Source organism: Trypanosoma brucei, chromosome 10, assembly GCF_000210295.1.
Source record: "Trypanosoma brucei gambiense DAL972 chromosome 10, complete sequence".
Taxonomy (NCBI): Eukaryota; Euglenozoa; class Kinetoplastea; order Trypanosomatida; family Trypanosomatidae; genus Trypanosoma; species Trypanosoma brucei.
The window spans coordinates 1,727,450-1,743,616 of NC_026743.1; the positions used below are offsets into that span (position 1 = coordinate 1,727,450).

Here is a 16,167-nt window from a genome sequence, read left to right on the forward strand (position 1 = left end):
AAAGAATAAGTGGAGTCCGGGGGAGCAGCTGCGGGCGGATATCCGCAACTTCAGGGAAAAGAATTCTCTTGAAGAAGTTATCGTACTTTGGACAGCGAACACCGAACGCTTCTCAGGGCATATCACCGGGGTTCATGACACTGCTGATCATTTGATCGATGCCATACGGCGAAATGAAAATGAAATTGCCCCTTCCGTACTGTATGCAACAGCAGCTATTATGGAAGGCTGCAGTTATGTCAACGGAGCTCCACAAAATACCTTATGTGCTGGCCTTATAGAGCTTGCCCGTAGGCATGGTGTGTTTGTTGTTGGGGATGACTTTAAAAGTGGTCAAACAAAGGTGAAAAGTGGCCTGGTGGAGTTCTTCATGGATGCCGGTATTAAACCCGAGTGCATAGCCAGCTACAACCATCTTGGCAATAATGACGGATATAACTTGGCAGCCCCAAAGCAGTTTCGTTCGAAGGAGGTTACGAAAGGCGGTGTGCTGGACGATATGGTATCGTCAAACAGTATTCTTTACCCACCAGGAAGCCGAGGCCCTGATCACTGCATTGTTATTAAGTACCTCCCGTATGTGGGTGACAGCAAACGTGCATTGGATGAGTACTACTTCTCAATATTTATGGGAGGTGAACAAACAGTGGTGCTCCATAACACATGCCAGGACTCGTTGCTGGCTGCACCACTTATCATTGATTTGGTTGTGCTAACTGAGTTGATGCACCGTGTCACCGTGACGCAATGCGATGGGGAAGATTGTTGTGACAAGAAGGAAAAAATGACGTCATATACGCATATGGAAACGGTGCTTTCACTTTTATCTTACTTGCTGAAGGCTCCACGTGTTCCGGAGGGAACACCTGTGGTGAATGGACTAAACCGACAGGGGCAAGCCATTAAGAATGTATTGCGTGCACTCGTTGGACTTCCACCGGATAACAATATGCAACTGGAATGTCGACTGCCTTTCCTTCGCGGCGTGGGAAGTTGATAGTGCAAAGGAAAAAAAAAAAGAAAAGCGACTTTGACTGAACAAAGTGGGCATGTGCAGTTTGTTTAAGCGTGCGCATGTGCATGTGTGTACACACAGAAGGTAGCTGAATGTAACCGTCTACTTCGTTCCGCATATTTTGACTTAATAGCGGTAGGGTTGCGATTCCGCGCCTGTATGATAATAAAGGCAATTCAAACGCACAGCCGCGGTTTGTAATGACAAATGCAACACGTGTGTATATTACTCCAAAGATGGTGGTAAAATAGAGGAGGCATGTGCGTGGAGGGAGGGGCGAAGAGATCGGGAACGGGATCGGGGGAACCACGTGTGTTATTATCCACATGGCTCCATTTATCAATCGGATTTGTGAGGGTTCTCTTCATTCCCTGATGTTTTCTTTTCATTTATCTATTCGTGTGCGTGTGAAAAGGTTTAAAAAAAAAAGATAGGGAAGGAGCGTTACGTCCCTATCAAAAAGAAAAAAAACATTGAGTTTTTTCTACCTTATTTTGTGTTGACAAAAATCAATACATTCCTTCATATTCGGGCTCGTCTCCATTATGACTTCCTCCATACGTGCTAAGAGGAAATGGAGAAAGCATGTGAAGCTGGTTTAGCGTTTGTTCTTTTTGTGTTGTTGTTGTTGTTGTTTTCGCAAAATGGAAGGAACGAAATTTGAGCCCGCTCACAAACCCTCAGTTACAACCGATGGAGGTCGCGTGTTTCAGCAGCCAGCGAATGCGCTCATCAAAGGCAAAGTTTCCCTTGGGAAAATTAGTTACGTTTGAATAATAGCACCTGTCGCCCGAAACTCCATGGGAAGGATTCAGTGAGTTTATACCCTAATAATTACCCTTTTCTATGAGGAGCGTTGCCCTCCCGTCTTCTTAATTATCGCTTGTTTCCTCCGCAACGGGCCGTGAGGACAAAAACACAACGCTTTTTTCCCCCCTTTTGGAGGAACTTGGTATGGTCTAGCAGGGTCCGTTTGTTTGTTGGGTGTTTTGTTTTGAATACTTTTTTCGTACAACTCTCCGTTAACTCACGTCGTTGTGGGGTTGTAAAAAAAAAAAAAAAGAAAGAAAGAAAGAAAAGGTGTCATTGTCCCACTCGACTGTAGCGGTGGGGAAAAAAAAACATTACTTTCGCGTGCATCAGCAGACGGTCAGGCGTCTGACGCGCCCACAGCTCTGTTCTTTCCCTCTTGTCGCCCTCAAACATATGCCTTTTTTTTTTCCGGGTGTTTGTTTGCTTGCCTGCTCACTTTAAATTGCTTTTCCACTCCCCTTTCCCGTTTGCATTCTACTTTGGTATTTTATTTCGTTTGGATACCCTCTCTGTTAACCTCGGAAAAAGTAAATTAACACAATATAGAATCCACAAAAGGCGTGAAGTGAAGGAAGTGGTGGAGAGGGTGGGCACGCCAGTAGTAACAGGGACGACAAAACAGACTCAGTTGCCTCTGCTATTGTTCCTTTGCACCATTTCGTGTGTGTGTGTGTGTGTTTGAGTGCAAAGACAAGAAAGAAAGGAAAAGGAGTGCGAGGGAAAGGGAAAGGGATACATCAAGGTTGAGTTGTATATAAACTTACACTTTTATTTTCGCTAGGAACCGCGGGATGCCTTTAAGGACCGATTACGCTCGCTATCCGCGTGATGTGCGTGAAAAACAGAACGTGACGCGGCCCGCCGGGGAGCGGCGCCTGGCGGATCTTCACCTCACCGCATACCCCAGTGTTCTCAACAGTAATGCACTGGCAGCAGCAGATTCATCTGAAACCCCGCCAAAGCCCGTTGCGCAGAACAAACCGTACATGGAGAAACCTCCAGTGGAGCTGATGACAACAAATCAGTTGACCGCGCTCCTCAGCAAAATGGCGAAAGAGGAGGCACTCAAGGACACAACGAAGGGTACGCCACTCGGTGGCGTGGAGTGTACGGAACTGGATCGCAAAACAACCTACCGACTCGATTATTGCAACAAGGACGTGCCGGGATTTCACACACGGCAGCGGGTTATACCAGACTACATGAAGAACTGGACTGAGACAGAGAAGGATGATATCCGAGAAGCCAGGAAGTATCCTTATCTCTCTATCCCGCAGAGTGTGCTTAATTGTCGACCAACTACGTACCGCCGTGATTACATTCCGACAGCACAGCCCAACGAATACAGGACTCTCTCTCACAAGACAAACCTCCAGGATATGCCTCCATCCTTCGCGTACTCAACGTATGCACTGGATGATCCACGGCGCATCATTAAGTACGACGAGGTTGTGGCCGCGTGCAGCAAACCAAAATGCATGCTGTGGAAGAGTTATAGTCCGCGCGATTCTTTCCGTGCGAAGACAGGAGTTGCAAAGGACGTTGCCGAGGAGTTGAGACTACTGCAAGAGTTGCGAGGGCCATCGAATCGATCGTCGGAATCGAGCTCCGTGGCTGGGAAACAGAGGGAAAGCAGTGTTGAATGCAAGAAACCGATTCTCTTGCCAGGGTTGCGTGGAATGGGATATCGTATGGCACCGGGTGATGGCAAGGAGTACATTTGGCTTCCTCGAGATCACTTTTGTCATCGAATCGTATATGACTACTAGAACTTCTGCCAGCAGTTTGTTCGTGTAACAACTGTCATCTGACTTACACTGATTGGCACTGAGACAAAAGGATATGGTTGACGTATGTAGAGATTTTATATGAAAATTGTGTGTTCCTACAATTGGCTTGAGCAGGTCCCTATTCCAATGGAATCTGTACTATATGTCCGCAGGGGTGTGGATGCCTTTCCACCTCCCCAGGCGAATGAAGGGAACGCAAGAGAGCCCTCTCTCGTGTACAGAAAAAGAAAAGGGGGGAAGGAGAAAGAAAGAGAGGTGTTTGGCATTATGTGGGTATGCATGACTCTTCTCTCGCTCTCCCGCTCTCTCTCTCCCTCTCTTACCTTGTACATTTTCTTTTTTGTGTGCCGTCCCTCCTACTTCGCCTGATGAGCACAACCTCACTGCTATTATTAACTTCATCACCATGACACTTCCGGCAAATCCTGTTAGGGTCACACTGGCACGGGTAAAGCACATTTTGCCCATGTTTACATAACTCTATCTTTAATTTCATTTCTTCGTGTTTTGCCTTCCTTCCACCCCCGCACCGCCCCACGTACGCACGTGCGCCGTGTTCCTAAGGTAACACAAGGAACATAAATCAAGCGATTACACATGGCTTCCGACTTGCAGAAGTCGCGGAACACAGTAACCGCTGTGCGGAAAATGTTAGTCGGCGACCTTAAGGACAACCCTGACGAGCGCCTGAAGGTGTACAACATGCTTGCCGACACTCCATTTAAAGGCACGGGAAAGTCGCCATCGGATCACTGGGTTTCCATGATGTTAAAGGCGGTGCAGGATCCCTGGTCTCGCATCCGAAAGTTAGGGAGACAATGTCTTCTACGCATCGCCTCCACGCAAACAGGCGTGCAAAAAAAGCGCTATATCAAGCAGCTGTTAAATCTCGTGCGGGACAGGTGGCCACGAGTTAGAAATTGGTATGAAAAAGAGGGATTGCTCCTTCTGTTGCTCGATGTCCTTAGCTTCGCGGAGCCCATCTCGTTAGAGGAAGGTTTGTTAGCAAATATGCTGCTTCTATTGGTTCTACCGTCGGTGTCCGATCCTCAGTTACCGGTAAGTGACGCTGCGGTTGAGGTGGCACTTCTTGTCACACAGCGTAGCGAAAACCTCGCTTCCTTCACAGTAGATTACAACGTGGTAGCACTCAGAAAGACATGTATCTTTGACAAAACCGGTGTTTCGGATCCTCTCACTACTGCTGGACATCTCGGCTGTTTGGCAAAGCTCCTGGCGCTGCATGCAGGGTTGTATACTACCCGTTTGATGGCAGACCTGCATCCAATTCTCCAGCAGTTGTCTGCTTATCCTGCTGCTAGTCTTCGCCAACAGGTAGCTCGAGTATGGGCGCTACGCTCCGTAGAAAACTTTGACATGGCTCTTACCACAATGGTTGAGAAGGCACACGCCCCCTCAGATAGTGATGAGTGGTGGTGCGTGGTAGAGACACTTCTCATGGCACTGCAGGAACAATTAACGTATTACCTGTGCTTCCCGGAGAAGGCAAGGGCGCTAAAGCAAATGGCACGCGGAACCATCGTTAAGTCACTTTACGCAGTTCTGGTCCTGATTGAGGCAAAGCAGTTCGAGGTGGCTCGTATGGCGAAGCAGGTTTTGCCTCTGCTCACGCAGTTTGTGGTTCGATTTACGGAATCCCTCGCATTCCTGGGGGAGTTGTTGGGTAAAGAAGCCGCACGATTTCAGGAGCGCACGAACTTCGCTTTCCCTTTCCTGTCTGATTTAGTCTGGTTTTTGGTAATTCGACGGTATGTGCGGCCCGCTGGGGAGGCAACAGCAGTGCAAAAGGCCGTGATGCAATACCTGATTCCGAGCCTTGTTGGGGAAGGAGATGTGAGCGGCAACATCGACACTGAAGGCGTAGCAGCAACCCGGGGGCATGTCGACGACCCGCTGTCTGTCATACTTGTCTGCACTTACTTTCCCGAATGCTTAAAGGAACCCGCCGGCAAAAGACTTTTGAAGTTTGCCATTGATGAGGCGGCGTGGCGGAAGGCATTTTCACGTTTCGGGAATGTTGTCCAATACGCATCAGATTTCACACTTTTAATCAGGCAGGAGGAAGTGTCAGCGAGGCAGCTGTTGCCGTTATGGTTAAATTGGCTAGCTGGAGCGTATACACATCAGCAGTGCTTGATACTGGATGCAATAAAGGTTGCTATCGCCCCAAAGGAGCAGTTAGTAGGACGAAAGCGCCTCTCATTTGCATATCATTCGGCTTTCTACGCGCCCACAATGAAAGATGAAGGGGAGGAAGTACCGCTCGGTTTCCACTGGCTGAAGCAGCGCTTCCCAAGCGAGGAGTTGCTGCCAGAGACGCAGCCGGTGCCTATGAATAATATGGAGGGGGTGGAAGATGTCTTGGGCGACCTCCACAACGTGGTATACCGAAAACTGTACGCCTACAAAGGCACGGAACCATCAGTCCTTAATGCGGTGCGTTCCTTAATGATGGCGGAGTGTGGGGCTATGCCACAGCATAAAACACTTGCCGCTGTCGTCTCCGCCGTTGTCACACGCTTGGACAGTGTGGCATCCGAGTGGCGCGGTGTGTTGGTAACGCAGGGTGCAAAATCGGTCGGCGAAACCACCGCCGCCACGTCCAGGACGGGGGATGCACCATCTGGTGGTTGCAATAATTGGGATGATTCCGACAGTGAGGAAAACGTCGCAGGTGTAAGTCCGGATGAAGAGATACGGAATGCACGAACAACCCTGTCTGCATTAGTTTACACACATTTTGATGGGAGGGAAGAGGCTTTTGTTCAAGCTGTTTGTGCCACGGGTTCTGAGGATGTGAGGAAGTTGCTGCGCTAATTGTGGATGGCCGACACGTGCACACACACACACACACACACACACACACACACACACAACGTCGCGGCCCACCCTTCAGACTTTCTCCAGTCCCACGGGGAATTAACGTTTGTTGTTCGTTTAGCTCGCCGTCCCATCGGAGTTGACACGGGTTTTGTGTGCGTAGCGTCGGTCCGACATGCACTAGGTTACAGTTTGCGTGAAACCAGCAGCGGTGGGGAAGCGGAGGGGCGTGCTGCGCAGCTGAGGCTCCTAAAGGGCCGTTACGCCTCTGCGCCATCTATGCTACCCGGGTGGGCTCCTGTAAGGCACTTTGTCCACTCCCCTTTTTGACTGACGTTGTTTGTTGTATACATGATGTTTCGTGGCCAACTGCCGCATTTCTCCACTTTTTGGCTCTGTCTTCTCCGTGCAGCAGCCTCACATCGGTCAGCGCCCAACGTGTAACAATTTAAATGTCAGACGAGTTTCTTGCCTTGTTTTGTGAGTTCTACGTTTACCCTCTTTAGTGTTCCCATGTCTGTTTTCTACCCTCCACTAATACCTTCGGAACACTACTTCCAGGAAACGATAAAGGACAAAACAGGTGCCGAGGCGATGCCTTACGCCTGCCTCCATGGCGGTTCTCTGTGCTTGTTGATATCGCTGCTTTCGTGCCTCGGTGCCCAGGCAGTACAGACCCTACACCTTGTGCAGCTTGTCCACCGTCACGGAGCGCGGTCTCCCAAGGTAAAACACAATCAAAGTCAAATATGCGGTGAGGTGCCGTGTGGGTATCTGAACGCTGCCGGGAAGATGATGCTAATCAATGCAGGTGAATTTCTTAGGAATCACTACAACAGTAACGCATCTGAGCCTTTCTTCCCGGAGGAGAGTTACAACTCCTGTGTGACCTACTCGCGTTCCACAGATGTCCCGCGTACGCTGCAGAGCGCTGGGTGTCTTCTGCGCGGAATGTTCCCCAATGCATCGGAATTCTTTCCAGCTATACACACTGCAGATGTGAGTACCGATTGGCTACTGCGTTACGACGTGATACCTCAAGCATACGCCTTCAGTCATTTAGATGAGCATTGGTGGAGAAATGTGTGTAACCCAAAGCTGGACACGCTTATCGACACCAACACGTTGTTATCCGTTTCGCGGGAGGTGTTCAGTGAAGGGTTCTGCGCTGATCCACAAAACCGGTGCCATTGCGCGGCGACGCTGTTCGACATTGGTGTCGCCATGCAGTCCGACGGTCGCATCGATAAACACCCACTTTTGAGGGAAAATCTCGGCCGGTTGCGCGATATCAAGTTCTTTGAGGATTCTCACCGGTTTGTTTACAACGCCTCTGATCGTACGCACGCAAAGATGGGGAGTTTGGGGCAGCACCTTGCTCAGGAAATTTTGAAAAATGCGGAGAATCATATGAATGGACTAACGTCATACAAACTCTATCACTACAGCGCACATGACACAACGATAGCACCACTGGCTGCCACACTCGGGGACAGCACAACCACTGGAATCACGCCACCTTACGGTCAGCTGTATGCTTTTGAACTGCTGTACGACCACGAAGTTAAAGGGTATATTATTCGGATAAGGCGCGGTGCGCCAGGTCAGAAACCCGAGGAAGGCTATGCATTTAGTTGGGGAGAGTTTCAGATGAAATGCATGAACGAAAACCACACTGTTTACACAGTTGAGGACAACAAGTGCCCTTACCACGACTTCCGGCGGTTCGTGAAATCCACCAAACCGCATGATCCCGCGGGACTTTGTTATCTCAACCGGAGGTACCGCGAGCTTTTCCACTGCCCGGGAAATGTTGGAAAACCACCTAATAAGCAGTGCAAAGTCTTTCGGCGTGTGTGTCCAGCGTGGTCCTGCGAAGAAGGTTACACGTTGAACAGTGTTACCTTAGAGTGTGTGTGCAGTTCCAGGAAATGTATGGAGAGTCGTGACCTGAGCATCAGCACTGACACACTTGGCAGGAATCTTTTCACCATCTTCATCTTTGTGCTCTTGGCACTTCTCATCCCTATTTTTTCCGTATTCGTGTGCATCGGTAAAAAATTGCGGGCACGAACCCGCAGAACGAGGGCGAAGGGCTAGTGCATTGTTGTTTTGTGTTTGTGTGTATGTGTTTTCGTTTGGGGATGACGGGGCATTTGTAGACCAGGGAGGCCGCAGTATAATACTGGTATCTGACTGTTCTGATGCATGTGGTTTGTCCGCTGCTTTCCTCCGTTTAGTCCGGCTCCGTTCGACCTCAAGCTCCTCATGCAAAGAACGTAACTGCCGAATACCGTGGACGCTTAGTTCCTCCGGTGGATGCAGTGTAAAAATCGGACCAACAACCAGTGATATAACAAATCCCCATCATCTTCCTCTGGGACTGGCCTGTTGTAAATAAGTTTGTTTGCATGAATTTTTTTGACCTTGTGCGGTAATCACGTGAGGCCCTGGGAGAAGGGTGACCCTTCCTCTACACCCTCAGGCCTGAAAGAAAGTGCTCTCCTGAAGGGCAAATTGCTCGCACTAAGCACATAAAACCCTCTGTTTGCGTTTTCTCACTGTGCATAAAGTGGAAGGGATATGTGTTCAGCGAAGTGATGAGACTTCGCCAATGTTTGGGCGTATGTTTGATATGTGTTGCTCGGGCCCCTCCCCCCACGGTGCTGGCCGGTCATTTTTTTTGTTGGCGGACGCCAGCACTGCAGCGGAGGGGTGCCGATGCGCTGTATCTCTTTTGTGCGGCTTCATGGAAGTTACGACCGAAATAACCGGAAAGGAAACTCCAACTCACCGCCGTCGCATTGGCCACAAGACGGTCGTGTCGTGTTTCTCCTAACATTCGCGTCTCGGTACAATCGGCGGGGCAGCCGGCGCTCATGCATGTAGCCTCGCAACTCCACGGAGCAGTTGGACTTCCTCGAGTTTTCTGTCAGCCTCCATGAGTTTCTGCTCGACGAAACCGCGCACAGCCTTTAGTTTTTTTGAGGTATTACATAACGCTTTTATTGCGGACAATTTCAAAGCTGCCCCGGCGTCCGCATGATGACAACAACCACTTACTAACGCCACTACTAAAAATGCCACTGTTCTTCGCATTTGCTGAAGAAAACAAAAGATGTCTGGCACCCGCAACCCACCAAGTTTTCCCTTAAACCACACAAACTAAGAAATACGATTTTAAAACAATAAAAATAACAACGCGAGGGTCCTCCTGAGAGAGTCAGCCCTGCCAACACCACATATCGCCATCTCCTCCAACAGCTTCTCCTCTTGCACCGTTTCTCTGTTCCCGAGCACGACGAATGACTTCCCACTATCCTCATCTACCACTACTGTGCTTTTATTTCCGTGCGTGCCCGTGTTCACAATAGCTTGCGCGTATTCCCAGTTCCAGTGTGCGCCGGTTTCGTGCGCCAGCTCTTCGATGTAAGCATACAAGTTCACAAATTTGCGAAGCTCTCGGTAGGCGTTTCTAAGAACGGGGACGTTGTTAACGGGGTCTTCCTCCCAAGTTACATCGTGTATTAGAACCTCTGCACGGGTTTTTCCTGTCCCCCCAACGAATCCTCTTCCACTTCGTTTAAGGGAAATAATTCCATCTCCCCAGAGTATTCTTCTGGACGTGCTGTTTTCGGAGAGGTAGCCGCCCCCCGGACGGGTGTTTGTTAGGTGGCAGTTTGCGCTGTGGACGTAGCGTTCCAAGGGGTTTCCACCGCCACCAGTGAGCCTAAGCAGTTCGTTCATACTCTCCCGTGTCATGTTCATTTCCTCCACCCTTTCCATGCGGTGCATATCCCCCAAAGAAATAAATTCATCCTTCTCCGAGTCACTTAAATAGCAATTCAACAACTGATTCCGCGTCGCGTGGCGCTCGCTATTTCCTACGCAAAAATCCCCTTTCCCACTGGAATACGCGCGCCGCCACACATTTATCATTTCATCCAACCTCCCCGCCGCTATCCCTGCTGCCCCTACCGCTGAGTATCCAAGATATCTCAACCTCTTCAATTCTCTCCTCTTCACCCTATTCACTTTACTCCCCACACGTTTCAAAAACTTCGCGATCCCCGTGCACGAGGTCCAATTGCCATTTCCCCCTTCATTTCCCCTAACCCTCACAATCTTTAACCTCACCAACTCCACCATATCCTCAAACTCCCTCACCTTCTCGGTTGCATACTTGGTTTTCGCTTGGACGAAGGCATACACCGATTTCAGCCTCTTCGACGCATTACAGAGCGCCTCCGCAGCTCCACTCAAACTCAGTGCGCCACTGTCCGCAAAAGCAAAATGACAAAGAGAAAAATACAACGACTGGCGCATCCACGCGTTGATGAACTTTCCTCTTGGCAGAAGGGGCGGGGGAAGGGGAAGTGAATAAGTTGTTAGTGGGCCTGTGAAGAAAAAAAATCAGTAATTTGACATGCCCTCTTTCGAGAACCGGCTGGCTTGTCTTTTCATATGGCGGTGCAACTACCGCGGCAATATTGGTGGGGGAGGGGAGATGCAATGAGATTGTTATTCCACTTTCAAACTTGGTGCACAACCCTCGCAAGAAAACCTGGTTCCGCCTTACCAAAGCTGGGCACGGCATGCTCGACACAAAGACTAGTGATAATCGGCACGGGTGTGAATTGGTGCGGTGAGGTGTTGAGTCCGCTCACTCGCCCACATCGCGCAGTTGAATGCGGCGTGAAATGGCACTTTGATGGGGAAATGGGACTTCCCAACGTCAGAAGCCGAAATAAGATTATCAGAACAGAAATTATTCCACTCGGGTGTAGCAGTGCACGGGGGATGCAACGCACCCTTATGGATCTTGAAACAGACAACGGTCAACCAGCAGCGGGCCGCCTCCAACGTATGGATCGGAGTGTGCGTCAACAGAATTTACTTGTGCCATTACGAGCTTAGATCGCCCGCGTAAGGGGGAAATTGTTGGGAAATTTGCCCACAAATACGCACCCGCGGGCTTCGGAGGGGATCTTATCGCCTCCTAAGAGGTGGGACGTTATGGATGAATCCCTTCGGGAGCCGAATAGCGTGGCTGTGGCGATGGAAAACCCATGGTGGAAACGGGCTGCCGCCACATCTCTGGGGACGAGCCTTGCAAGGCGCGTGGGTTACGGGAGATAAAGATTGCCAAGCCGAAAAGGGCGCACAGAAACAATGCCATATGGCGGTGGGTGGTGCGGAACCTCGAAACCAAAAGCGGCCGAATCAGCAGGTTAGAATTTGACACAGTGCTTACTCCAAGCTCTCTTAAACTTGATCGCAGTACCCGACAAACAACCGTTAGCAGGGAGGCATCAGGGGAATTGCCTTTCAGGGATGAGCAGCGCGAAGCCCGAAAACATGCCGAAAGATCCAATGATGGAACCACCGGGAACGGGGAATCGTAAGCCGAAGCCCTTGGCCTTGGCCTTAGGGAGGGAGGGGGGGGTTAAAGTTAACGGTAAATGAATTTTGTACAGGAGCCGCGCCCTTGGGAAATATACACTAAGAGGATTTGCAGAAAGTCTGTGGGAAAGGGAGGCTGCGCTTGCTGGGCTTTGTGACCACTTCGCCGAAAGCACTGTCACACAATGAAAAGCGGGAGATGGTCATTATAATGCCAATCCTGGTGTCAAAACATGATGAAACGCCGATAGCAACCTGCAGTGGCCCTCGGCAGCACCATCCAAGGCGCGTCCCACAGCAATGCCCAGTGCGGCACGCCCATCCACTTCAAATATCACCCATCACTAAGAGTGGCGGGATACCGTCACCAAATGTTTCCATCACTCCTAAAATACTGTGTTGCGATTTCGAAGTGGGGCAGCCAAGCAAGCGTTGAAAATATATCGATGGAAAAAAGAAAGGGGCGTCGGCGGTTCGGTGATGTCCGCTACCGCAGCGCCCACGGCATCCGAGGGGAAGCGCAGTTGCCACAACCACGGCGCACGACTCCGCGTAGTTCAATCCGACCTCTGAACATTCCACTATGTGCCAAGGGGCAAGTGGGGGTAAAAAAGATACCAAGGACGACGGAGTAACCTGGATATGCCTGAATCCCTTCCCTAAACGCGCAAACTGACTGTGCAGTCCTGAAAACAGCAACACCGCACACGCCACGCACGGAGGAACGCAACACCACCCCAGGTTGGTTGATCAAACAAACAGGAAAGCAACATTCCGGGTGTTCGAAAGGAAAGCGAGAGAGCGACCACCAACTGGCGCCAAGGCTGCCGGAGAACAACAAAATCTCTCCGGGTTGTTAAAGCAGTTGGGGTGGAAGCAATAGTGAGAGGCGATACCGGAAGTGCTAGGCCCTTAAAGAATCCGGTACTATCCGAACAACAGGTTGCAGGAAATAACGGAAATTGGTGCACGAATGTGGTTGGTGGAATGGGGAACATACCTGCATGCAGATACGGATGCTGCACACCAAAAATAGATGGCCGAGCGACACACCGCCACCAAATACATAGAACGCAAGCATGGCCACAACCTAAAAAAGCAGCGCAACTCCCTTAAGTTTGAGTCCGAGGAATTTTCTCTACACCTTCCCCCGCTCCAACTCCCAAGGGCATTGCATGCAGAATGTGAAGTGGATACCGTCGTAACAGTTGGAATTAGTAGCTCAGGAGGGTTATCAAAGTTGAATAATGATCACCCGCGATGATTTTGCAAGCCATTCCGTTGTATTGATCCCACCAAAACTGTCGGTGTGAGCAATGCCGTACCAACGCATTGGTCTACACACTATACCTTCACTTTCCAACATATATTAAAAGGGCCAAACAAGAAAAATTAGGCGCGGAGTGGGGGGATTTTTCCCACGACGAAGACTCCAACTGAACCACCATACAAGCGGTTGCACGAAAAGTGCGACGTGTGAAGCAGAGGCGACGGTTGCAGCACCAGCACGCATGGGCGACGCTGAAGTCTTCGGTTATCACTCGTTTGTGTTTACCCGTAAAGCGCCAAGCAGATTACAGGGGTTAAGTTTCTATTTCCCGATGTTCCCCCCACTAACCCGCTCACTGGCCCCCAAATTGAAAACTTTCCCTCCTTAATTACATGTTACATCTATCGTGTTTTAGGCCCCTCAGCAGGGTCAATGCCGCTTGCGAAAACTACTTCATCAGTCTAAATACGGTACGCTTCAGAGAAAACACGACGACACAAACAAACTATGGTATAAAAATATTTAGAAAAAAGGATAAAGAATAAGGGCTTCTGGAATGACGACGGCAGTGGAGCGTTCTCCTATTTTCCAACAAACACTCGGCCAAACGTGAAATTATTCCCGCAACAGTTGAAATTGCTCACGAAGAATCATATGTTTGTAAAAGAAAAAATGTATGTATATATATAGATATAATTATTGTTATTCATACGTGCGCACTCGTACATAAATGTACTGCTAATACCTACAACACATCTAAACAGAAATGCAATAATCCCAACTCGAGTACGAAGCGGAGCAACGCTCACACAACTTCGTCCCCCGTACCGTTTGTGGGAACCAGCGGCACGTCACATGTGTTCACTCCCTGTTCTGTACATGCAGAACTGTTAAATCTCAATGAGTACATGTTTACCTGATGAAAAGAAAAAACTGGGCTCAAAGACTACGAAAAAAAAAATAGGTAAATAAACTCCCTCCCGATCGATCACAACATAATAAATCTTCGAAAAAAAAAAAATTTCCCCCTTACCGGTCCCCTTTCATCCGGTTAAAACAAAAAACTATAGCTTTACGGTCTCGCTTCATCTGAGGATTGAGTTACGGGGACGGCAAAAGATGCATCAGATAAGCATCGGGGCACCTCCTCCATCATAACCTCGTTGTCGCATATGACAACCGCGTTCTGGCGTTCCCTTCCCAAAAATAAAACTGCCGACAGCCCCACCGCCAGTACCAAAAACGTGGAACCAACCAAAAGCAGCAATCCCGCACTGACGCTCGATCCTTTCCCCTTTGCATTCGAGGACTTGGGGGAATCCTCAGTAGGGCATCCATCACAGAGTGCAACAAGCTTTAACGAAGACGAAGATTTCAAGAACATTCCGTCAGTCCCGTCCGCTGCATCGCTTACCTCCGTATCATTGCAGTCACCTGTGATGTTACAATCATCAGTTTCATTGCAGTCACCTGTGATGTTACAATCATCAGTTTCATTGCAGTCACCTGTGATGTTACAATCATCAGTTTCATTGCAGTCACCTGTGATGTTGCAATCATCAGTTTCATTGCAGTCACCTGTGATGTTGCAATCATCGGTTTCATTGCAGTCACCTGTGATGTTGCAATCATCGGTTTCATTGCAGTCACCTGTGATGTTACAATCATCAGTTTCATTGCAGTCACCTGTGATGTTGCAATCATCAGTTTCATTGCAGTCACCTGTGATGTCGCAATCATCAGTTTCATTGCAGTCACCTGTGATGTCGCAATCATCAGTTTCATTGCAGTCACCTGTGATGTTACAATCATCGGTTTCATTGCAGTCACCTGTGATGTTGCAATCATCAGTTTCATTGCAGTCACCTGTGATGTTACAATCATCAGTTTCATTGCAGTCACCTGTGATGTTGCAATCATCAGTTTCATTGCAGTCACCTGTGATGTTACAATCATCGGTTTCATTGCAGTCACCTGTGATGTTACAATCATCAGTTTCATTGCAGTCACCTGTGATGTTGCAATCATCGGTTTCATTGCAGTCACCTGTGATGTTGCAATCATCAGTTTCATTGCAGTCACCTGTGATGTTACAATCATCAGTTTCATTGCAGTCACCTGTGATGTTACAATCATCAGTTTCATTGCAGTCACCTGTGATGTTACAATCATCAGTTTCATTGCAGTCACCTGTGATGTCGCAATCATCAGTTTCATTGCAGTCACCTGTGATGTTGCAATCATCGGCGTAACCCGTAGCGTTCTTGTAGTCGAAGAAGAAATCATCATGTACGGCATCAGCAGGGGGTGTGGCTACCTCAGCATTTGATTCTTCAAAGATTGGACCTGCCTCGTTAGCCATGCCAGGCACACACGCGGTGCTGGCGAATAAGACGGTCATAAACAAAGGAATGTAGTATTTGGCGGACATTGCCCTGTTTAAGAATAGCGTTAACTTGTCGCGAAAGCTCCTTGGGATGAGGAGGTAGGGGAAAGGAGAGATTTAGAACATTGGAGAGGACGCAAAGTGAATTTGGGCTTCAAGAGGCGCAGGATGGAAAAAAGAGTCAGAACATCGAGCGACAGCATGGTGGTGAAATCTTTCAAACAAACTCACCCTTTTAAGGCACATACCTTATCCTTTTCTTCCCCCACCGTTGAGGCCACTGAAGCTTCTCCGCACTGCCACACTTGCAACAAAGGTGCCGTACACAAAACAAGTTGAATGGAGAATTGACCGCGGACCACAAAAAATGTCTGAGAATTCCAATCGATGTGGCTCACGTCGAACCCCAACACCGGAAGAAACGATCCCCAAAGAGAAGCCTAGCAGGCAAAGTCTTTTTATCAACCCCCATCCGGCCAGCTCTTCAATCAGTCTGAGAATATGAGGTATATTTATCTGCTGAGCAGGCGACAGGAGGATTGTGGAAGCACCACGCGGTACTGACGCTTGACGAGTGTCACTTATTTCGGCTGTCCAGCACAAGCGTCACTGGGCCATCGTTGGTCATATTGATATTCATGTAGGATGG

The 16,167-nt window shown here is 49.1% G+C and overlaps 11 protein-coding genes across 11 annotated transcripts; 8 read left to right on the plus strand and 3 right to left on the minus strand.

Moving 5' to 3' along the window:
- Positions 1 to 220: 220 nt before the first annotated feature.
- TbgDal_X8690 (myo-inositol-1-phosphate synthase, putative) lies at positions 221 to 997 on the plus strand (the record flags this gene model as incomplete). Its single annotated transcript, XM_011779741.1, has 1 exon — positions 221 to 997. The coding sequence occupies one exon, from the start codon at positions 221 to 223 to the stop codon at positions 995 to 997; it is 777 nt and encodes a 258-aa protein (XP_011778043.1).
- Positions 998 to 2,619: 1,622 nt separating this feature from the next.
- On the plus strand, positions 2,620 to 3,597 carry TbgDal_X8700 (hypothetical protein, conserved; the record flags this gene model as incomplete). Its single annotated transcript, XM_011779742.1, has 1 exon — positions 2,620 to 3,597. One exon carries the CDS (start codon positions 2,620 to 2,622, stop codon positions 3,595 to 3,597), a length of 978 nt encoding a protein of 325 aa, XP_011778044.1.
- Positions 3,598 to 3,756: 159 nt separating this feature from the next.
- On the minus strand, positions 3,757 to 4,086 carry TbgDal_X8710 (hypothetical protein, unlikely; the record flags this gene model as incomplete). Its single annotated transcript, XM_011779743.1, has 1 exon — positions 3,757 to 4,086. The coding sequence occupies one exon, from the start codon at positions 4,084 to 4,086 to the stop codon at positions 3,757 to 3,759; it is 330 nt and encodes a 109-aa protein (XP_011778045.1).
- Positions 4,087 to 4,215: 129 nt separating this feature from the next.
- TbgDal_X8720 (hypothetical protein, conserved) lies at positions 4,216 to 6,456 on the plus strand (the record flags this gene model as incomplete). The annotated part of the gene is made up of 1 exon (XM_011779744.1): positions 4,216 to 6,456. One exon carries the CDS (start codon positions 4,216 to 4,218, stop codon positions 6,454 to 6,456), a length of 2,241 nt encoding a protein of 746 aa, XP_011778046.1.
- Positions 6,457 to 6,462: 6 nt separating this feature from the next.
- On the plus strand, positions 6,463 to 6,789 carry TbgDal_X8730 (hypothetical protein, unlikely; the record flags this gene model as incomplete). The annotated part of the gene is made up of 1 exon (XM_011779745.1): positions 6,463 to 6,789. The coding sequence occupies one exon, from the start codon at positions 6,463 to 6,465 to the stop codon at positions 6,787 to 6,789; it is 327 nt and encodes a 108-aa protein (XP_011778047.1).
- A 183-nt stretch (positions 6,790 to 6,972) lies between these two features.
- TbgDal_X8740 (membrane-bound acid phosphatase 2, putative) lies at positions 6,973 to 8,559 on the plus strand (the record flags this gene model as incomplete). The annotated part of the gene is made up of 1 exon (XM_011779746.1): positions 6,973 to 8,559. The coding sequence occupies one exon, from the start codon at positions 6,973 to 6,975 to the stop codon at positions 8,557 to 8,559; it is 1,587 nt and encodes a 528-aa protein (XP_011778048.1).
- Positions 8,560 to 9,639: 1,080 nt separating this feature from the next.
- TbgDal_X8750 (procyclin-associated gene 1 (PAG1) polypeptide,putative) lies at positions 9,640 to 10,785 on the minus strand (the record flags this gene model as incomplete). Its single annotated transcript, XM_011779747.1, has 1 exon — positions 9,640 to 10,785. One exon carries the CDS (start codon positions 10,783 to 10,785, stop codon positions 9,640 to 9,642), a length of 1,146 nt encoding a protein of 381 aa, XP_011778049.1.
- Positions 10,786 to 10,923: 138 nt separating this feature from the next.
- TbgDal_X8760 (T. brucei spp.-specific protein) lies at positions 10,924 to 11,376 on the plus strand (the record flags this gene model as incomplete). The annotated part of the gene is made up of 1 exon (XM_011779748.1): positions 10,924 to 11,376. One exon carries the CDS (start codon positions 10,924 to 10,926, stop codon positions 11,374 to 11,376), a length of 453 nt encoding a protein of 150 aa, XP_011778050.1.
- Positions 11,377 to 11,528: 152 nt separating this feature from the next.
- Positions 11,529 to 11,864, plus strand: TbgDal_X8770 (hypothetical protein, unlikely; the record flags this gene model as incomplete). Its single annotated transcript, XM_011779749.1, has 1 exon — positions 11,529 to 11,864. The coding sequence occupies one exon, from the start codon at positions 11,529 to 11,531 to the stop codon at positions 11,862 to 11,864; it is 336 nt and encodes a 111-aa protein (XP_011778051.1).
- A 657-nt stretch (positions 11,865 to 12,521) lies between these two features.
- TbgDal_X8780 (T. brucei spp.-specific protein) lies at positions 12,522 to 12,860 on the minus strand (the record flags this gene model as incomplete). The annotated part of the gene is made up of 1 exon (XM_011779750.1): positions 12,522 to 12,860. One exon carries the CDS (start codon positions 12,858 to 12,860, stop codon positions 12,522 to 12,524), a length of 339 nt encoding a protein of 112 aa, XP_011778052.1.
- Positions 12,861 to 14,304: 1,444 nt separating this feature from the next.
- On the plus strand, positions 14,305 to 15,384 carry TbgDal_X8790 (hypothetical protein, unlikely; the record flags this gene model as incomplete). The annotated part of the gene is made up of 1 exon (XM_011779751.1): positions 14,305 to 15,384. One exon carries the CDS (start codon positions 14,305 to 14,307, stop codon positions 15,382 to 15,384), a length of 1,080 nt encoding a protein of 359 aa, XP_011778053.1.
- Between the last annotated feature and the right edge of the window lie 783 nt (positions 15,385 to 16,167).